The sequence below is a fragment of the Macaca thibetana genome, chromosome 11, assembly GCF_024542745.1.
Source record: "Macaca thibetana thibetana isolate TM-01 chromosome 11, ASM2454274v1, whole genome shotgun sequence".
NCBI lineage: Eukaryota > Metazoa > Chordata > Mammalia > Primates > Cercopithecidae > Macaca > Macaca thibetana.
The window spans coordinates 7,833,758-7,853,911 of record NC_065588.1 but is presented as its reverse complement, the minus strand read 5'-3'; the positions used below and the strand labels follow the sequence as shown (position 1 = coordinate 7,853,911).

Sequence of the window (20,154 nt, the reverse complement as noted above, 5' to 3'; positions counted from 1 at the left end):
ATTTTTTATTTTTTGAGACTGAGTTTTGCTCTTCCGCCCAGGCTAGAGTGAAGTGGCTAGATCTTGGCTCACTGTAATCCCCGCCACCTGGATTGAAGAGATTCTCTTGCCTCAACCTCCCAAGTAGCTGGAATTACAGGCACCTGCCACCACGCTCGGTTAATTTTTGTATTTTATTTTATTTTATTTTATTTTATTTTTTTGAGAGGGAGTTTCGCTCTCGTTGCCCAGGCTGGAATGCAGTGGCTTGATTTCGGCTCACCACAACCTCCACCTCCCAGGTTCAAGCGATTCTCCCACCTCAGCCTCCCGAGTTGCTGGGATTACAGGCATGCGCCACGATGCCCAGCTAATTTTTGCATTTTTAGTAGAGGTGGGGTTTCACCATGTTGGTGAGACTGGTCTTATACTCCCGACCTCAGGTGATCCGCCTGCCTCGGCCTCCCAAAGTGCTGGGATTACAGGCATGAGCTACAGCACCTGGCCTAATTTTTGTATTTTTAGTAGAGAAGAGGTTTCACCATGTTGGCCAGGCTGGTCTTGAACTCCTGACCTCAGGTGATCCACCTGCTTCTGCCTTCCAAAGTGCTAGGATTACAGGTGTGAGCCACGGCGCCCAGACTACCAATTGGTTTTTAAATAAAGGTGCCAAGATAATCCAATGGGGAAAATGTACATACACATACACACACACATATATGTATTTCTTTCTTTCTTTCTTTCTTTCTTTTGAGATGGAGTCTCACTCTGTCACCCAGCCTGGAGTACATTGGCGAGATCTTGGCTCACTGTAACCTCTGCCTCCCAGGTTCAAGGAATTTTCCTGTCTCAGCCTCCCGAGTAGTTGGGATTACAGGTATGCACCACCGTGCCCGGCTAATTTTTGTATTTTTAGTAGAGACAGAGCTTTACCATGTTGGCCAGGTTGGTCTTGAACTCCTGACCTCAAGTGGTCTGCCCACCTTGGTTTCCCAAAGTGTTAGGATTACAGGCATGAACCACAGTGCCTGGTGGGAAAAGTATATATTTTTTGAAACAAATGATGCTATAAAACTAAATCTCCATACGGGGGAAAATAATGCAGATATTCATATGTACAGAAAAGAATCCTGGCCAGGCGCAGTGGCTCTTGCCTGTAATCTCAGCACTTTCAGAGGCCATGGAGGGTAGATCACTTGAGCTCAGGAGATTGAGACCAGCCTGACCAACGTTGTGAAATCCCGTCTCTACTAAAAGTACAAAAAAATTATCTGGGCATGAGGCTGCACACCTGTAATCCCAGCTCCTTGGGAGGCTGAGGCAGGAGAATCACTTGAACCCAAGAGGCGGAGGTTGCAGTGAGCCGAGATTTCGACACTGCACTCCAGCTTAGGCGAAAGAGCAAGACTCCGTCTCTGACCCTGACATCACACCACATACAAAAATCACTCAAAATGTATCACAGGCTTAGTGTAAAAGCTAAAACTAAAAATATGTAAGTACCAGAAGAAAATATAGGAGAATATCTTTGTGCCTTTTGAGTAGACAATGATTTCATAGACAAAAAGCACTAACCATAAAAAGTAATCCTGCCGGGCGCGGTGGCTCACGCCTGTAATCCCAGCACTTTGGGAGGCCGAGGCGGGCGGATCACAAGGTCAGGAGATCGAGACCACGGTGAAACCCCGTCTCTACTAAAAATACAAAAAATTAGCCGGGCGCGGTTGTGGGCGCCTGTAGTCCCAGCTACTCGGGAGGCTGAGGCAGGAGAATGGCGGGAACCCGGGAGGCGGAGCTTGCAGTGAGCCGAGATCGCGCCACTGCACTCCAGCCTGGGCGACAGAGCGAGACTCCGTCTCAAAAAAAAAAAAAAAAAAAAAAGTAATCCAATTTATAAATTGAACTTTACTAAAACTTAATTAAACTTCTGCTCTTCAAAAGACACCATTAAGGAAATAAAAAGGCAAACCAGAGGCTAAGGGGAATATATACAGACAGTCCCCAGCTTAATGATGGCATGACTTAGATTTTTCAATTTTACAATGGTGTGCAGGTGATATGTGTTCAGTAGAAATTGTATTTCCAGTACCCATAGAGCCATTTGATTTTTCCCGTTAAGTGCAGTATTCAATGAATTGAATGAAATGTTAAGCACTTCATTTAAAAATAGTCTTGTGTTGGATGATTTTGCCTAAGTGTGTGCTAATATAAGTGTTCTGAGCATGTTTAAGGTAGGCTAGGCTATGATGTTTGGTAGGTTAGGTATATTTTTTATTTTTTTATTTTTTTTGAGACGGAGTTTCGCTCTTGTTGCCCAAGCTGGAGTGCAATGGCTCAATCTCGGCTCACGGCAACCTCCACCTCCTGGGTTCAAGTGTTCCTCTTGCCTCAGCCTCTTGAGTAGCTGAGATTACAGGCATGTGTCACCACGCCCAGCTAATTTTTGTACTTTTAGTAGAGACGGGGTTTCTCCATGTTGGTCAGGCTGGTCTCGAACTCCTGACCTCAGGCGATCCACCCGCCTTGGCCTCCCAAAGTGCTGGGATTACAGGCGTGAGCCGCTGCACCCATCCAGGTTAGGTGTATTAAATGAATTTTCAACTTAACCATATTTTGAATTTATAATGGGATTATGGAGACATGACTTCATTGTAAGCTGAGGAGCATTTGTATACAGATATGACAAAGCTTGTATCCACAATACGTAAAAAACTCTTACAACTCAGTAATGAGACAAAGAACCCAATTAAAAAATGGGCAAGGCCAGGCGTGGTGGCTCACGTCTGTAATCCCAGCACTTTGGGAGGCTGGGGTGGGTGGATCACCTGAGGCCAGCAGTTTGAGTCCAGCCTGACCAACATGATGAAACCCCTTCTCTACTAAAAATGCAAAAATCAGCCACGTATAGTGGTGCGCGCCTGTAATCCCAGCTACTCGGGAGACTGAGGCAAGAGAATCACCTGAACCCGGGAGGTGGAGGTTGCAGTGAGCCAAGATAGCGCCATTGTACTCCAACCTGGGCAGCAAGAGCAAAATTCTGTCTCCGGGGTGGGTGGGGGGTGGGCGACACGGGAAGGGAAGACAAAAAATTTGAACACGTTTCAGAAAAAAGATATATAAATAACTAATAAGTACATGAAAAGACGTTCATTGCATTTAATTTTAATGCAAATTAAAATTACAATGAGATACTAACACACACTCACAAGTATGATTGTAACTGACAGGGCTGACATTACTAAGTGCTGATGAGGTTGTACTCTTACACACCTGATGACAATGGAAACTGGTAACAACAATTTGGCATTTTCTTCAGTTAAGTGTCGCTGGGTGTAGTGGCTCACACCTATAATCCCAGAACTTTGGGGAGGCCAAGGCAGGAGGATTTCTTGAACCCAGGAGTTTAAGACCAGCTTGGGCAATACAGTGAAACCCTGTCCCTATAAAAAATAAAATCAATAAAAAAAGAAAGAGTTAAATGTGCATTTACCTATTTGATCCAGCAATTCCACTCTTGGGTATTTACCCAAGAAGAAGAAAAAGAAGCATGTGTTTACACAAAGAATTGTACCCAAATGTTCACAGCAACTTTATTCATGAAAGCCTAAAATTGGAAATAACCCAAAGTACATCACACTGACAGAAGAATATACAAATTGTAGCATACCTATGTAATGGAATACTATCCAGCAGTGAAAATTAGCCACCAATACACCTAATCATGTAGACCAATTTTACAGAAATGCTGAAGACCAGCCTGGCCAACATGGTGAAACCCCATCTCTACTAAAAATACAAAAAGTTGTATAGTGAGATCCTGTCTCAAAAAAAAGAAAAAAGGAAAAGCTGAGTAAAGAACACACAAAAGTGTACACAATGCACGATTCCATTTGTATGAAGCTCTATAGTAGTCAAAACTAACCTATAGGGACAGAAAGAGCAGTATTTGCCTGGGACTAGGAGTAGGAGGATAATGGCTAACACAGAGAATTGTGGGGTGGGGGCTGGCCAGGCATGGTGGCTCACGCCTGTAATTCCAGCACTTTGGGAGGCCGAGGTGGGTGGATCACTTGAGGTCAGGAGTTTGAGACCAGCCTGGCCAACATGGTGAAACCTCATCTCTACTAAAAGTACAAAAATTAGCCAGGCATGGTGGTGCGTCTCTGTAATCCCAGCTACTTGAGAGGCTGAGACATGAGAATGGCTTGAACCTGGGGGGCTGAGGCTACAGTGAGCCAAGGTTGAGCCACTGCACTCCAGCCTGGGAGACAGAGCAAGACCCTGCCTTAAAAAAAAAAAAAAAAAAAAAAAAAAAAAAAAAAAAAAAAAAAGAACTTTTGGGGCGATGGGAATTTTAAATATCTTGACTGGAGCAGTTACATAAGTGTATGTATACATTTTTCAAAATTCATAAATTTCCAGATGCAGGACAGACTTAAACTGAACAGCTACATTTCATACTTGATTATCTTTGACCTCACTTACAAATAATTAACCACATGATAGCCTATCATATGTCATATTTCCAAGTTTTCTTAAACAAAACGGAAGGCGGATGAAGCGCTCAGTAGGCATTCTAGTAGAAAACAAACCCAAGTTTTGCATCCTCTTGGCTGCTGCACGTTTACTTCCTGGGAGCATGTCCTACCATATCAGTTTCCTGTTGCTGCTTTACGAAATTGCCACACACTTAATGGTAGTAAATGACCCACATTGTCTTATAGTTCTGGAGGTCTGAAGTACAAAACGGGTCTTAATGAGCTGACATCAAGGCGTCATCAGGGTAGCATTTCTTCTGGAGGCTCTGGGGGAGAAGCCATTCCCTGCCTTTTCCAGCTTCTACAGGCTTTCCTCATTCCTTGAATCGTGGCCCCCTTTGAGCCAGCAAGCAGAACTCTGCTCTGCTCTCATCCTCACATCTCCATTTCACATCCTGACTCTTGACTCTTCTACCTCCCTCTTATATGGACCCTGTGATTAGACTGTGCCCGTCTGGATAATCCAGGATTGTCTTCTCATCTCAAGATTTTTAATTAATGACAAAGACACTTTTGGCATTTAAGTTCACATGTTTAACAGATTCCAGGGATCAGGACATAGATACTGCTGAGGGCTATTAGCCTACCTTTTTTTTTTTTGAGACATAGTCTCACTTTGTCGCCCAGGCTGGAGTTCAGTGGTGCCGTCTCGGCTCACTGCGAGCTCCGCCTCCCGGGTTCACGCCATTCTCCTGCCTCAGCCTTCCGAGTAGCTGGGACTACAGGCGCCCGCCACCACGCCCGGCTAATTTTTTGTATTTTTAATAGAGACGGAGTTTCACCGTGTTAGTGAGGACAGTCTCGATCTCTTGACCTGTGATCCGCCCACCTCGGCCTCCCAAAGTGCTGGGATTACAGGCATGAGCCACCACGCCCAGCCTTTTTTTTTTTTTTTTAGATGTAGCCTCACTCTGTTGCCCAGGCTGCAGTGCAATGGGGAGATCTCAGCTAACTGCAACTTCTGCCTCCTGGGTTCGAGCAATTCTCATGCCTCAGCCTCCTGAGTAGCTGGGATTACAGGTGCCTGCCACCACGCCCAGCTGACTTTTATATTTTTGGAAGAGATTGGGTTTTGCCATGTTGGCCAGGGTGGTCTCGAACTCCTGGCTTCAGGTGATCCTCCCATCTCTGCCTCCCAAAGTGCTGGGATTACAGGCGTGAGCCACTGCGCCTGGCCTAACCTACTTTTATTCTACAATTATTCTACTCTTGCCTAGCTTAGAAAAATTTGGTCTCTGAAGGGCCTCTATTGATTATGTGGGATTTCTGCCCCTTCTTCAAAACACTGGTCTGTCCCTGTCCAAACACCTGCTTTATCTCATGGAGGCTCCAGATTGACTTTCATAACTAAGTAAAGTCTTGCATGTAGGATTCAAGTTTCAGGTTCATGGGGCCTTAAGATTCAAAGTTCAGGGGTTCTAGATTTGAGACACTAGAGGGAGACTTAGGCCTTGAGAAAGTGACCTCAATTCTAGAAGTAGGTGATGAGACTCAGAGGAATTTTTGACTTGAACTTGACCCAGGGTTCAGGCAACAGAGAGCAATGGCACAGGGAAGTACGGCATTTACTTTTTCAAGGGGGATAAAAAAGCGGAAGTGGCCGGGCGAGGTGGCTCACGCCTATAATCCTAGCACTTTGGGAAGCTGAGGCGGGTGGATCACCCTCGGTCAGGAGTTTGAGACCAGCATGGCCAACATGGAGAAACCCCGTCTCTACTAAAAATATAAAAATTATCTGGGCGTGGTGGTGGATGCCTGTAATACCGGCTACCCGGGAGGCTGAGGCAGGAGAGTCACTTGAACCCGGGAGGTGGAGGTTGCAGTGAGCCGAGATCGTGCCACTGCACTCCAGCCTGGGCGACAAGAGTAAAACTCTGTCTTTAAAAAAAAAAAAAAAAAAAAAAAAAAAGCAGAAGTGGACTTGGCCACACACTTAATCTCAGCTTCAAGGATGAAGAGAGCACCAAAGACTGGCACACAAATGAGCTGACTCAGAGGCCAAGGTCCTTGTCGTTTTGCATCTAATAGTGCCCCTCCCCTCTTCAACAGGGATGTGGGGCAAAGAGCAAAATGAGAGGAAGTTGGAAATAGGTGAATAATAGCTGAAAGCCAAGGCCACAGTGTGCTTACCAGATAACATAAAAATTTTCAAGCTATAGTTACAGGTTAAATTTCTCTTAACGGCCGGGCGCGGTGGCTCAAGCCTGTAATCCCAGCACTTTGGGAGGCCGAGGCGGGCGGATCACAAGGTCAGGAGATCGAGACCACAGTGAAACCCCGTCTCTACTAAAAATACAAAAAAAATTAGCCGGGCGCGGTGGCGGGCGCCTGTAGTCCTAGCTACTCAGGAGCCTGAGGCAGGAGAATGGCGTGAACCCAGGAGGCGGAGCTTGCAGTGAGCCGAGATCATGCCACTGCACTCCAGCCTGGACAACAGCGTGAGACTCCGTCTCAAAAAAAAAAAAAAAAAAAAAAATTTCTCTTAACTTTATTCTTCCTCTCATCTCTCCATTAAAGAATGATGGATGCATCCTAGGCTAGGCCCGGTGGCTCACGCCTGTAATCCCAGCACTTTGGGAGGCCGAGGCGGGTGGATCACCTGAGGTCAGGAGTTCTAAAACAGCCTTACCAACATGGTGAAACCCTGTCTCTGCTAAAAATACAAAAAATTAGGCGGGCGTGGTGTTCGATGCCTGTAATCCCAGCTACTCGGGAGGCTGAGGCAGGAGAATCGCTTGAACCTGGGAGGCAGAGGTTGCAGTCAGCCGAGATCGTGCCATTGCACTGCAGCCTGGGCGACAAGAGCAAAACTCTGTCTCAAAAAAAAAAAAAAAAAAGAATGCTGCATGTTTGATGCAGAGTAGGAGATAATGAAAAATAAATAAGTAAAACAAAACAAAAAAATATACAAAGAATGACAGATGATCCACCTTGCCTTAATCTTTATTTAAAGAAAGAGAAAGGTTACTAAATTCAGATGTCATCGGAGAAGAACTTTGGAATTTGGTAACCCCAGTGATCCACTCTACAGAATTCATGTCATTTGCATCGCAGGCTTTCTCATCACTGAAGATGCAAATCCCCACGATAAGGTCCCTCTCAGTCAGCCCCCTGTTTGTACAGGCAGCCCAGATTCCCATAACTGCCTGAGATGCAGGAATGAGTCATCCTCTGCCCAAGCAGGTGGCAGTGGGCACACCTGAAGAAACAAAGTCCAGGAACAATCAGCACAACTTATGACTCCAGAGGAAGAAGTCCAGAGACAGAGCACCATGACTTCTGAGAAAGGTAAAATGGATCTGGGGGCCTGGCAAGTATTCTTGAACAATGCAAGAATGGTGTGTGTGTGTGTGTGTGTGTGTCTGTGTGTGCGTGTGTGTGTTCTGCTGATTCTTGCATCTGTGGGTGTTTTCAAACTTCCCCATTATTGATTAATATATTAGTCTTAAATAAGATGATTTATTATTATTAAGTATTTACATGTTCAAGTGACTTTAGCCAAATCAGTGTTTGTTTCACCATAATAAAAAATTAAGTAGCTGGGTGTTGTGGCTCACACCTGTAATCCCAGCACTTTGGGAGTCCAAGGAGGGTGGATCACTTGAGGCTCAGGGTTCGAGACCAGCCTGGCCAACATGGTGAAACCCTATTTGTACTAAAAATACAAAAATTAGCCAGTCATAGTGGCGCATGCCTGCGGTCCTAGCTACTCCGGAGGCTGAGGCAGGAGGATCGCTTGAACCCAGGAGGTGGAGGTTGCAGTGAGCTGAGATCATGCCATTGCACTCCATCCTGGGCAACAGAGCAAGACTCTGTCTCACAAAAATAAAAAAAAAATTTAAGTAAAAGTACAACTGCCGGGCGCAGTGGCTCAAGCCTGTAATCCCAGCACTTTGGGAGGCCGAGACGGGCGGATCACGAGGTCAGGAGATCGAGACCATCCTGGCTAACCCGGTGAAACCCCGTCTCTACTAAAAATACAAAAAACTAGCCGGGCGAGGTGGCGGGCGCCTGTAGTCCCAGCTACTCAGGAGGCTGAGGCAGGAGAATGGCGCAAACCCGGGAGGCGGAGCTTGCAGTGAGCTGAGATCCGGCCACTGTACTCCAGCCCGGGCTACAGAGCAAGACTCCGTCTCAAAAAAAAAAAAAAAAAAAAAAGTACAACTGTTTAAATAACAGTTTAAGGAAACAACAGATGTGATAGCATGAGAACAATGTGCTAATTGATAAATGAATTGACAATAACTAATTGATAAATTAGTGCCCAGTAAGTGTTAGAAAAATGCATGGGAGAGGAAGAACACTTCAGGCTGAAGGAAATAACTTCAAATGAGGTAGGATTTGAACTGGATTCTAAGAGACGTGTAGACCTAAAATTTTTTTTATTTTATTTTATTTTTAGGGACTAGGGGGTTGGTTCACTACTTTTCCCAGGCTGGTCTTGAACTCCTGGGCTCAAGCAATTCTCCATCCTTGGTCTCTCAAAGTACCAGGAATACAGGCATGAGCCACCATACCTGACCAATTTTTTTTTTTTTTTAAGACTAGCCCTGTTGCCCAGGCTGGAGTACAGTGGTGTGATCACTGCTCACTGCTGTCTTGACCTCCTGGGCTCAAGAGATCCTCCCGCCTCAGCTTCCTGGGTAGCTGGGACAACAGGCAAGGGTCACCAGTCCCTGCCAATTTTTTTGTAGAGATGAGGTTTTGCTTTATTGCTCAGGCTGGTCTTGAACTCCTGGGCTCAAGTGATCTACTAGCCTTGGCCTCCCAAAGTACTGGGATTACAGGCATAAGCCACCATGCCGGGCCAGAAGGCAGACTTTGGATCAACAAAGAAGAGGAGATTGCAGGTTGATTGAATCCTATTGATAAACAGAATTTAAAAGCTTTAACAGAGACTTGTGTCTGGAATATAATGAATAAACTGGTTAGGCTACAAAACAATTTATGTAAACAATTTGCAGTAAGACTAGAAAGCAAATTTGAAGTGTTGTTATACCATAGAGGACTTTGAATGCTAGGTTCAAGGAATGAAAGTTTTTCTTTATGGTAGAGGGAGTATCTTTGGAGAATTTATGAATAGCACAGAGATATGTCTAAAATAGTGCTTTAGACACATTTACTTGACATGTGATGGGTTTTGGACTGGAAGCAAGGAGACCAGTTAGAAGACTATTGCAATAGTGTGAGTGTGATGGGGCAGGAGGTAACATAGGTAACAGTTTGGAGTTCAAGTAACAATTTATTTTCTCCATTATGTTCTCCATCTACTAGAATTCTTTTTTAAGTTCGGGCATGGTGGTTCACACCTGTAATCCCAGCACTTTGGGAGGCCAAGGCAGGTGGATCATCTGAGGTAAGGAGTTCGAGACCAGCCTGACCAATATGGAGAAACAATGTCTCTACTAAAAATACAAAATTAGCCGGGCCTGGTGGTGCATGCCTGTAATCCTGCTACTTGGGAGGCCGAGGCAGGAGAATCGCTTGAACCTGGGAGGCGGAGGTTGCAGTGAGCCGAGATTGCACCATTGCACTCCAGCCTGGGCAACAAGAGGGAAATTCCATCTCAGGAAAAAAAAAAAAAAAAAAAAAAAAAAGAATTCTTTTTTAAGTGTCATACTGGGGGAAAGACCTAACACATTATTTAATTGTAGTATCTACTACCTTCCGTGGACTTTTCTTATGAAGGTGGTGTGTTCTATACCTCAAACCGTCCCCAGTCATGTGGCTGGTATCCTCGTCTTTGCACCCCAGGAATAATATTGTAGACACAGCATATATCTCACTGTCCCTTTCTGAACTTCTCACTGCTGCTTCAGTTCCTTCAGAGAAAGTGTCTTCCCATCATCAATATGCCTTTTTCCTATGATACGGCCTCTGTTTTTGTAAGGCTGCCTTGGAGTGGATTACCGGTTCAAGGGCCCCAATTTGTACTAAGGTCTGAGAAGAGCTCCTTTCAACATGCCGGCCACGCCCTTCCTCCTTCCTCCCAATGCTCAAATTCCCCATTCCTTCTTTAAAGGTAAAAGATTTGTTCTTCAGGTCACACTTGGAATAGTGTTTTCTGACTTCATCCTATTTCCTAGATATCTGGCTAATTTCTCATTTTAGTTCCTCTCCCCAGCTAGAACCACTCTCCATCTACCAAAAAAACATGCCATGGCCAAGAGTCCTTTCTACGACTCCTCTACCATCCAGTGCAGATGCATAAAAAGTAACACACACAGACAGGCACACACACAGCCTAGGGTAAAGCGTGCTCTGTTTTAAAGGAAGTGTCTCCCAGAGCCTGTGACTCTTCTTTGTTCAAAAGTAGCACCTGCAAGTTAAGGTTTGACCAGAAGAGTGGGATGAATTTCTTGCCTGAATCTCCCCAAATCACCCTTAGAGGTTCAGGCCTTGTCAGTGCCCATTTTTTTGCTAGGAACATCCCCAAGGCTCTGAGTCCTGAGAGGCGCAGGTCTCTAAAATCCAGTACTTTCCCTTGAATCATCCCCATATTCTCTAACGGCTTCTTACACTTAACATACTATCCAGGGCTGGTAAGGCCGTATGGCTTACTCCTTCCATTGCCCATCTCCCTCCACTGCATGTCTTGATCGCTCTGACCCAGCCAGGCTGACTTCCTTGCTCTTCGTTGAACAAGTCAAGGTCCACACTTCAGGTCGTTTGCACCTGCTGTTCCCTGTGCTTGGAATCCTCTCCCCTTCCCCAATGTCCACATGTCTTGCTCTCTAACTTTACCTTCAGGTCTCAGCTTTAATGTCCCTCTTTACAGATGTCTTCTCTGACCGCCATCTCTGATGTGGTTGATATGGTGCCCCCACCACCTTTTGTCTCCTTCCAGTACTTTTCTTCTTCTTCTTTTTTTGTTTGAGACAGAGTCTCTCTCGCTCTGTCGCCCAGGCTGGAGTGCAATGGTGCAATCTCGGCTAACTGTAACTGCCACCTCCTGGGTTCAAGTGATTCTCCTGCCTCAACCTCCGGAGTAGCTGGGATTACAGGCACGTGCCACCAAGCCCGGCTAATTTTTGTATTTTTAGTAGAGACAAGATTTTGTCATACTGGCTAGGCTGGTCGGTAACTCCTGACCTTATGTGATCCACCCGCCTTGGCCTCCCAAAGTGCTGGGATTACAGTCATGAGCCACCACGCCCAGCCTCTAATTGTGCTTAATCATTTTTGTTGAAGCCTTAAGGCAGACTACCTTGCTTGGGATTGGGCATCTGGGAAAACAGATTTTGGCAAAGCCCTTAAAATCTTGCTTTTCTTGGGTGCAATGAGCTGGTCCAATACAATTCATCCATGAAAGAATCTTCAAATTCCATCTTCTGAGATGATTTGCAGGTTTGGAATAATAGAGCACTTTTTCTTAGCAACTCATGTGATATTTGAGTGTTATTTGACACAATCCTATCTTGGTCAACAGGTCCTTCAACAGGTGACCCCACTCTGAGGTAAGAATAATACTATCACAGTGCACATTTAATTCGATCAAGAATCACTGGGTGTTTAAGAGCTGTGCATGGTGGCACATGCACCTATAGTCCCAGCTACTCAGGAGGCTGAGGCAGGAGTGGGAGGATCGCTTGAACCCAGGAGGTCAAGACTGCAGTGACCTATGATTGCACCATGGCACTGCAGCTGGGGTGAAAGACTGAGACCCTGTCTCAAAAAAAAAAAAAAAAAAAAAAAAAAAAAAAAAAAATGGAGCTGTGGATATAGCTTTCTTTATTGTTCCTTTTCTCTTTTGTCATTTTCCCATTCTTTCTTTCATTTTTGCCTTTTCCAACTTCATTTTCTATGGTTATTGTTTTTTATATCTTTATAAAAAGATTTTCATTGCTTTAAATAAATGATTTTCTAGCTTGCTTATATGTTATTGTCTTTCAATTTCTCTTCTCTTTTTAAATCGCATGCTTTTATAGCCATCACTGAAATACCTGGGAAACTCATTTGCCACTTTAACTTCATCTTATTTTATACTGTCTGCCCGTTTTTCAGACATATGACAGGGAAGTCATGTCAAGAAATATATTATCTAGTGATAGGTGGAAGGATTGATCTATATAAATGAATGTGATACTTTAGGGATGAGTGGGAACTATTAGGATGTAATAAGCTTGTGACTTAACCATATTTCAAAGAGGACTCTGCAGCTCAATTCTGAGTTTCCCTTGAGTCATGGCTTTCAGACATAGAGAGTGCTAAATCTAAAGATACCACTGAGAGCAATTAGAATTTCTTTCTTATAGGAGTTAGTATATAGAATCCTACTGTGGAAGAATCTTGAGGCTAAATTGCTCTTTTGTCTGTTCTTGACAATACAATCTTGTTGGCAATTTGGGGCTTCAACACTTGAGAAAATCTGGTTAGAGTCCCTTGAGGAATAGAAAAGATAAGGATTGGAACATGGCACCTTTAGGTGTGAAAGAGAAAAATTGGAATATAGCTAGGCATGGTGGGGCACACCTGAAGTCTCGGCTACTCAGGAGGCTGAGGCAGGAGAGTAGCTTGAGCCCAGGAAGCAAGACCAGCCTGGCCAGCTTAGCTTTTGTTTTTAAAAAAAAAACAAAAACAAAAAACAGGTTAGAATATAGTGAAGGAAACTTTAAAAGAGAAACAAAGCACACAAAGTCAAGACTGAAATATAATGGTATTAGAGAGTGGTCACCAAATAATGTGACCAGGGTAAAAATCCTGTGTACTATGTTTGTGAGAAAAAAAATCTGATAATTCAAACAGACCTCTTCAGATAACTTCGAGACATATACTAGAAAAAGAAGTTTCCTGAGATGTTATGCCTCAGATCAGCCTGATGGAAGAGGGGAGCAGGGGCTGGGCGCGGTGGCTCACGCCTGTAATCCCAGCACTTTGGGAGGCTGAGGTGGGCGAATCGCGAGGTCAGGAGTTGGAGACCAGCCTGGCCAGCATGGTGAAACCCCGTCTCTACTAAAAATACAAAAAATTAGCTGGACATGGTGGCAGGAGCCTGTAATCCCGGCTACTTGGGAGGCTGAGGCAGAAAAATCTCTTGAACCTGGGAGGCAGAGGTTGTGGTGAGCTGAGATCACACCACTGCACTCCAGTCCAGGCAACAGTGTAAGACTCCATCTTAAAAAAAAAAAAAAGAGGCCGGGCGCGGTGGCTCAAGCCTGTAATCCCAGCACTTTGGGAGGCCGAGACGGGCGGATCACGAGGTCAGGAGATCGAGACCATCCTGGCTAACACGGTGAAACCCCATCTCTACTAAAAAAAAAAAATACAAAAAACTAGCGGGGCGAGGTGGCGGGCGCCTGTAGTCCCAGCTACTCGGGAGGCTGAGGCAGGAGAATGGCGTAAACCCGGGAGGCGGAGCTTGCAGTGAGCCGAGATCCGGCCACGGCACTCCAGCCCGGGCTACAGAGCAAGACTCCGTCTCAAAAAAAAAAAAAAAAAAAAAAAAAAAAAAAAAAAAAAGAAAGAAAGAAAGAAGAGGGGAGCAGGAAAAGATTTCTAAGATCTCTCTAAATATGGCATGACAGCGTGGGCTGCTTTTTGCATTTCAGGAGAAGAATCGAACCCTGGGAGTTTGACATCTTCTATGACCCCAGAGAACTTCGTAAAGAGGCCTGTCTGCTCTACGAAATCAAGTGGGGCATGAGCCCGAAGATCTGGCGAAGCTCAGGCAAAAACACCACCAATCACGTGGAAGTTAATTTTATAGAAAAATTGACGTCAGAAAGACGTTTTCACTCATCCATCAGCTGCTCCATCACCTGGTTCTTGTCCTGGAGTCCCTGCTGGGAATGCTCCCAGGCTATTAGGGAGTTTTTGAGTCAGCACCCTGGTGTGACTCTGGTGATCTATGTAGCACGGCTTTTTTGGCATACGGATCAACAAAATCGGCAAGGTCTCAGGGACCTCGTTAACAGTGGAGTAACTATTCAGATTATGAGAGCATCAGGTAAAAACAGTAAACAAAGAAACTTCATTGTTTCCAAGAAACTGTGGTGATAGGAGCTGTCTTTAGGCCAGAAGATTGGTTAGTCCAGGCTGGAAGTCTCAGAAGTAAAAGTCCAAAATAATGTGATAAAGGACTAGGTCTGAAATTCATGACAAGGAAAGTAACAAAAATACAACTCCTGGCTGGGTATGGTGGCTCATACCTGTAATCCCAGAACATTGGGAGGCCAAGGCAGGAGGATCACTTGAAGCCAGGAGTTCAAGATCAGCCTGGGCAACATAGTAAGACCCCATCTCTAAAAAAAAACTAAAAAATCAGGCCAGGTACGGTGGCTTACTTCTGTAATCCCAGCACTTTGGGAGGTGGAGGCGGGCGGATCAGGAAGTCAGGAGATGGAGACCATTCTGGCTAACACAGTGAAACCCGTCTCTACTGAAAAATACAAAAAATTAGCCGGGCGTGGTGGCGGGCGCCCATAGTCCCAGCTACTCAGGAGGCTGAGGCAGGAGAATGGCGTGAACCCGGGAGGTGGAGCTTGCAGTGAGCCAAGATCCGGCCACTGCTCTCCAGCCTGGGCAACAGAGCGAGACTCTGTCTCAAATAAATAAATAAATAAATAAATAAATAAAAATAATAAATAAATAAAATAAAGTTAAAAAATCAGACAGGAGGCCGGGCGCGGTGGCTCAAGCCTGTAATCCCAGCACTTTGGGAGGCCGAGACGGGTGGATCACGAGGTCAGGAGATCGAGACCAACCTGGCTAACACGGTGAAACCCCATCTCTACTAAAAAATACAAAAAACTAGCCGGGCGAGGTGGCGGGCGCCTGTAGTCCCAGCTACTCAGGAGGCTGAGGCAGGAGAATGGCGTAAACCCGGGAGGTGGAGCTTGCAGTGAGCTGAGATCCGGCCACTGCACCCCAGCCTGGGCGACAGAGCAAGACTCCGTCTCAAAAAAAAAAAAAAAAATCAGACAGGCATGGCGGCATGCACCTGTAGTCCTACCTGCCTGGGAGGCTGAGGTGGGAACATCTCCTGAGCCCAGATGTTCAAGGCTGCAGTGAGCTATGATTGGATCACTGCACACTGGCCTAGGTGACAGAGTGAGACCCTGTATCAAAAAAGAAAGACAAAAGCAAACAACAACCCTTTTTTTTTTCTTTTTTTTTTTTTGAGATGGAATCTCGCTCTGTTGCCCAGGCTGGAGTGCAGTGGCGGGATCTTGGCTCACTGCAAGCTCCACCTCCCAGGTTCACGCCATTCTCCTGCCTCAGCCTCCCGAGTAGCTGGGACCACAGGCAGCTGCCTCCACACCCGGCTAATTTTTTATATTTTTAGTAGAGACAGGGTTTCACCGTGTTAGCCAGGATGGTCCAATCTCCTGACCTTGTGATCCACCCGCTTCGGCCTCCCAAAGTGCTGGGATTACAGGTGTGAGCCACCGTGCCCGGCCAACAACTCTTTTCTCTAGTCTTGCCTCTCAGCCATCTTTAAATGAACTGCTTTATTCTTTTTAGGGGGTCTAATGTCCAGCAGCAACTAGACCAGAGACTAGAGGCTTTCTATATGGTAAACTAGGTTGGGGATCTTCTTAAGTAATTTACCACTGTGCTTGTTGAATGAGCCAAGATTCGTGTTTCCTTAGAGTATTATCACTGCTGGAGGAATTTTGTCAACTACCCACCTGGGGAAGAAGCTCACTGGCCACGATATCCGCCTCTGTGGATGATGTTGTACGCACTGGAGCTGCACTGCATAATTCTAGTAAGTTACTTTAGAGACACAAATGCTGATGCCAAAAGAAGCATCCTTCTTCAAAGTTCTTTCCTGAGAATTTGACTCATATCTTCTCTTTGACGTTTATATTGAGATTTAGTTATTTAACTAGCTAGCCCGTCTTAAGAAAATCTCGCAGCCAGGTATGGTGGTGCACACCTGTAGTCCCAGCTACTCAGGACGCTTGAGTCTAGGAGTTGCAAGCTGCAGTGAGCTATGATCGCGCCAATACGCTCCAGCCTGCGTGGTAAAACAAGACCCTGTTTCTAAAAAACAGCTGGGTACAGTGGCTCATGTCTGTAATCCAAGCACTTTGGGAGGCCTGGCCTGGCCAAGATAGTGAGACTCCATCTCTGAAAAAAAGAATTAGTTATCAAACAAACTAAACAAGCAAACAAACAAACAAACAACATCTAAGCCTAAGAACAAGAAGTACGTTTGTGGGAAGTAAGTGGGAGAAGGGAATTTGGGTCAACAGATCTAAGATATGGGTGGTCCCCATATTAATTACATTTTATCATCTTTATTCTTATTTTATTAGTATTGTCTTTTAAGCCACAGGGTCTCGCTGTGTTGCCTAAGCTGGGGTGTAGTGGCTATTAACAGGCACCATCACAGCACACCACAGTCTCAAACTCCGAATTCCTAGCCTCAAGCAATCCTCTGACCTCAGCCTCCTGGGTAGCTAGAACTACAAGGATATGTCATCATGTCTGGCTTTATCGTTATTATTGTTCTTGTTACTACAACACACATTGGCTCTACTGTATTTCAGATATTCTCCTTTCCCTTATTAGTGCGTGTAGTCTTATTGAAGAGAATGTACGTGTTCCATTGGATTCTCTTGAAAGTGGTTCAGGCCGGGTGCAGTGGGTCATGCTTGTAATCCCAGCACTTTGGGAGGCAGAGGAGGGTGGATGGCTTGAGCCCAGCAGTTGGAGACCAGCCTGGGCAACATGGTGAAACCACATCTCAACAAAAACACACAAAAATTAGCTAGGTGTGGTGGTCCCAGCTACTTGGGAGGCCGAGGTGGGAGAATTGTTTGAGCCTAGGAGGTTGAGGCTGCAGTGAGCTGTGATTGCAGCACTGCACTCCAGCCTGGGTGAATATGCAGTAAGTCCAGAGCAAGACCCTGCCTGGGGGAATAAAATAAAAAAAGTTCAATTGTCTTCCAATTGACATTTTAAAATGTTTGTGGTGATAATACTATTAATTAAAATATTTATCCTAAGGATTAAATAGAATCCTTTTTTATTCCAGAGTCTTCCACCCTGTTTAAAGATTTCAAGAAGATGGCAAAATCATCTTACATTTTTCAGACTTCATCTTCAAAATTGCCATTACCAAATGATTCCACCACACATCCTTTTAGCTACAGGGCTGATACAGCCTTCCGTGACTTGGAGATGAATATAATGATTCTATGTGCGTACTGATTCAAGAACAAGCAATGATGACCCACTAAAGGGTGAATGCCATTTAGAATCTAGAAATGTTCACAAGGTACCCCAAAACTTTGCAGCTTAAACCAACAATAAATATGTATTATCTCTCACAGTTTCTGTGGGTAAAGAATTTAGAAGCAGCTTATCTGTGTGTTCCTGTCTCAGGTCCCCATGAGGTTGCAGTCAAGATGGCAGCCAGCGCTGCAGTCATTTGAAGGCCTAACTGAGGCGGGAGAATATGCTTCCCAGGTGGCAGGCTCAGATGGCTGGCAAGTTTGTGCTAGTGGCTGGTAGAAGGTTTCAGTTTCTTGCCACGTAGACCTCTCCACAGGGTTGCTGAAATAACCTCAAGACAGGGCAATTGGCTTCCTACAGGTTAAGTTACCTTTTGAAATATTTCCTGCAGAGATGGAGTTTTGCCGTGTTGCCCAGGCTGGTCTCAAAGTCCTGGACTCAAGTGATCCACCAGCCTTGGCCTCCCAAAGTCCTGGGATTACTGGTGTGAGCCACCTTACCTGGCCCAGAGCAAGTGATCTAAGAGAGACCAAGGTGGAAATTTCCATGACTGCAATGAGTTCATTTTGGAATCACACCCTATTTCTTCTGCAGTATTCTATTTGTCACACAGGACGGCCATGATTCAGAGTAAGAGGGGACTTATCCACAAGGATCTGAAACTCAGGACGTGAAAATCACTGGACACCATCTTGCATTTTCCCTGTAGGGGCTTTCTCTGTTTTCAGGACAAATAATTACATGGAACCAATTTCTGGAGACACAGCTAGAGGGAAACAAAAGACAAAGTAGTAGCACCTGTTTTGATTTGTTTCTTAATTAGAATATCATAAGATTTATAGGTGATCTATAGAGGACTGGATGACCAGATGCAGAGAGGAGCTCCCCTCTCTGTGAGAGCTTCAGAAACCTGCAGAGACATTGCGCGACATGCCTGTGGACGTTGTGTGATAGGAATTCTCATCGGGTTACAGAAATAATATTGGTTAGTGATTGGCTGGACATGGTGTCCAGCACGGGGCATTTTGTGGCTGCTTGGCATCAGTCTAGAGCCCATGTTTCAAGGGGCTTTAAGAGGTAATTAGCTCAAGCAGAGAGTGAGCTGTGATTGCTGTCACATTTAAAATGTTCTTCTGGGCTTGATAATTTAAAGGAGCTCACATTCCTCAAATAAAACGTTCATTTTCTTTCTCAAACCTAAACATAATATTAACCACTGCTATATTATTTTTAGTAGGAGGATGAGAAGGGCTAAGTCAGGCACAATTACAAAAAACTCTTAGCCTATTCATCAATTACTCGTATAAGCTGAATAACAGCAATTCTAATTTATAGCTACTTTATAATAATATTAAATCTACTAATGAGGCTGGGCATGGTAGCTCATGCCCGTAATCCTAGCACTTTGGGAGGTTGAGGCAGGCGGATCATTTGAGGTCAGGAGTTCGAGACCAGCCTGGCCAACATGGTGAAACCCCGTCTCCACTAAAAATACAAAAATTAGCTGGGCGTGGTGGTGGACGCCTGTAATCCCAGTTACTCGGGAAACTGAGGCAGGAGAATCGCTTGAACCTGGGAGGCGGAGGTTGCAGTGAGCTGAGATCGTACCATTGCACTCCAGCCTGTGGGACAAGAGTAAAACTCCATCTCAACAACAACAACAACAACAAAATATATATATATAATAAATAAATAAATTTACTAATGAGAGAAGAGAGCAAAAAGAATCAGTTAGGCAGATAGCTAGGACAAGTCCTTGGTAGAATTCCTTTCTAACAAAGAAACAGCTTGAAAGATGAAACTGCAAGCACACATAAGGGGGCAAGGTCCACCATAAAAATGCGTTCTGTGTAACTAACAAGGGTCACATATACATGCTAGGGTTCGGTGAACACATCCCTTTCCTTTTTTGGACATACTCAGATAAGGGAACTTGCATAAAAGCGGGAGGGCTTATTTGAAAGATACCTGCAGCTGCACACATAAGGGGAGTTATATAGAACCAGACATGTCCGCAATGGAGAATTCCATCCCCTAACACATGCACAGTAAGGGAAATTAAACCACATGGAGTCACTTAGGCTAAGAATGCACATGTGCACTACAAGGACAGGGTCAGGAATTCAAAGGGGCTGTCAGGAATTCACACTTTATGCAAACGAAGCACCTAGCCCTAACTGATTTTTTGTGCCTTATGTAAATGAAACATCCCTCCTACCAACCTGTTTATTAAAGGCTTTGTATTCAACTGTAGAATGGCAACCCTCTTTCGGGTCCCCTCTTTGCTGTGGGGAGCTTTGTCCTTTCACTTATTAAACTCTTGCTCCAACCTCACCCTTGTGTCCATGCTCCTTAATTTTCTCTGTTGGTCCTGAGACAACACTGAATCCTACGTCAAACCACAAAATCAAAACATTGTGGTGCATTGGCAAGACTGCAACACGAGTTTATA

The 20,154-nt window shown here is 44.9% G+C and overlaps 1 protein-coding gene across 2 annotated transcripts; it reads left to right on the top strand.

Moving 5' to 3' along the window:
* The first annotated feature begins 360 nt into the window (after positions 1-360).
* APOBEC1 (apolipoprotein B mRNA editing enzyme catalytic subunit 1) lies at positions 361-17,795 on the top strand. 2 transcript variants are annotated; one of them, XM_050749565.1, is made up of 6 exons: positions 361-373; positions 7,780-7,805; positions 11,947-11,974; positions 14,066-14,463; positions 16,109-16,227; positions 17,503-17,795. In XM_050749565.1, exons 2-6 carry the CDS (start codon positions 7,790-7,792, stop codon positions 17,650-17,652), a joined length of 711 nt encoding a protein of 236 aa, XP_050605522.1. In that variant the 5' UTR covers positions 361-373; positions 7,780-7,789; the 3' UTR covers positions 17,653-17,795. The 2 variants fall into 2 exon arrangements, with proteins under 2 accessions (XP_050605522.1, XP_050605521.1); XM_050749564.1 differs by lacking the exon at positions 361-373 and having other exon boundaries at positions 7,665-7,805.
* Positions 17,796-20,154: the final 2,359 nt, after the last annotated feature.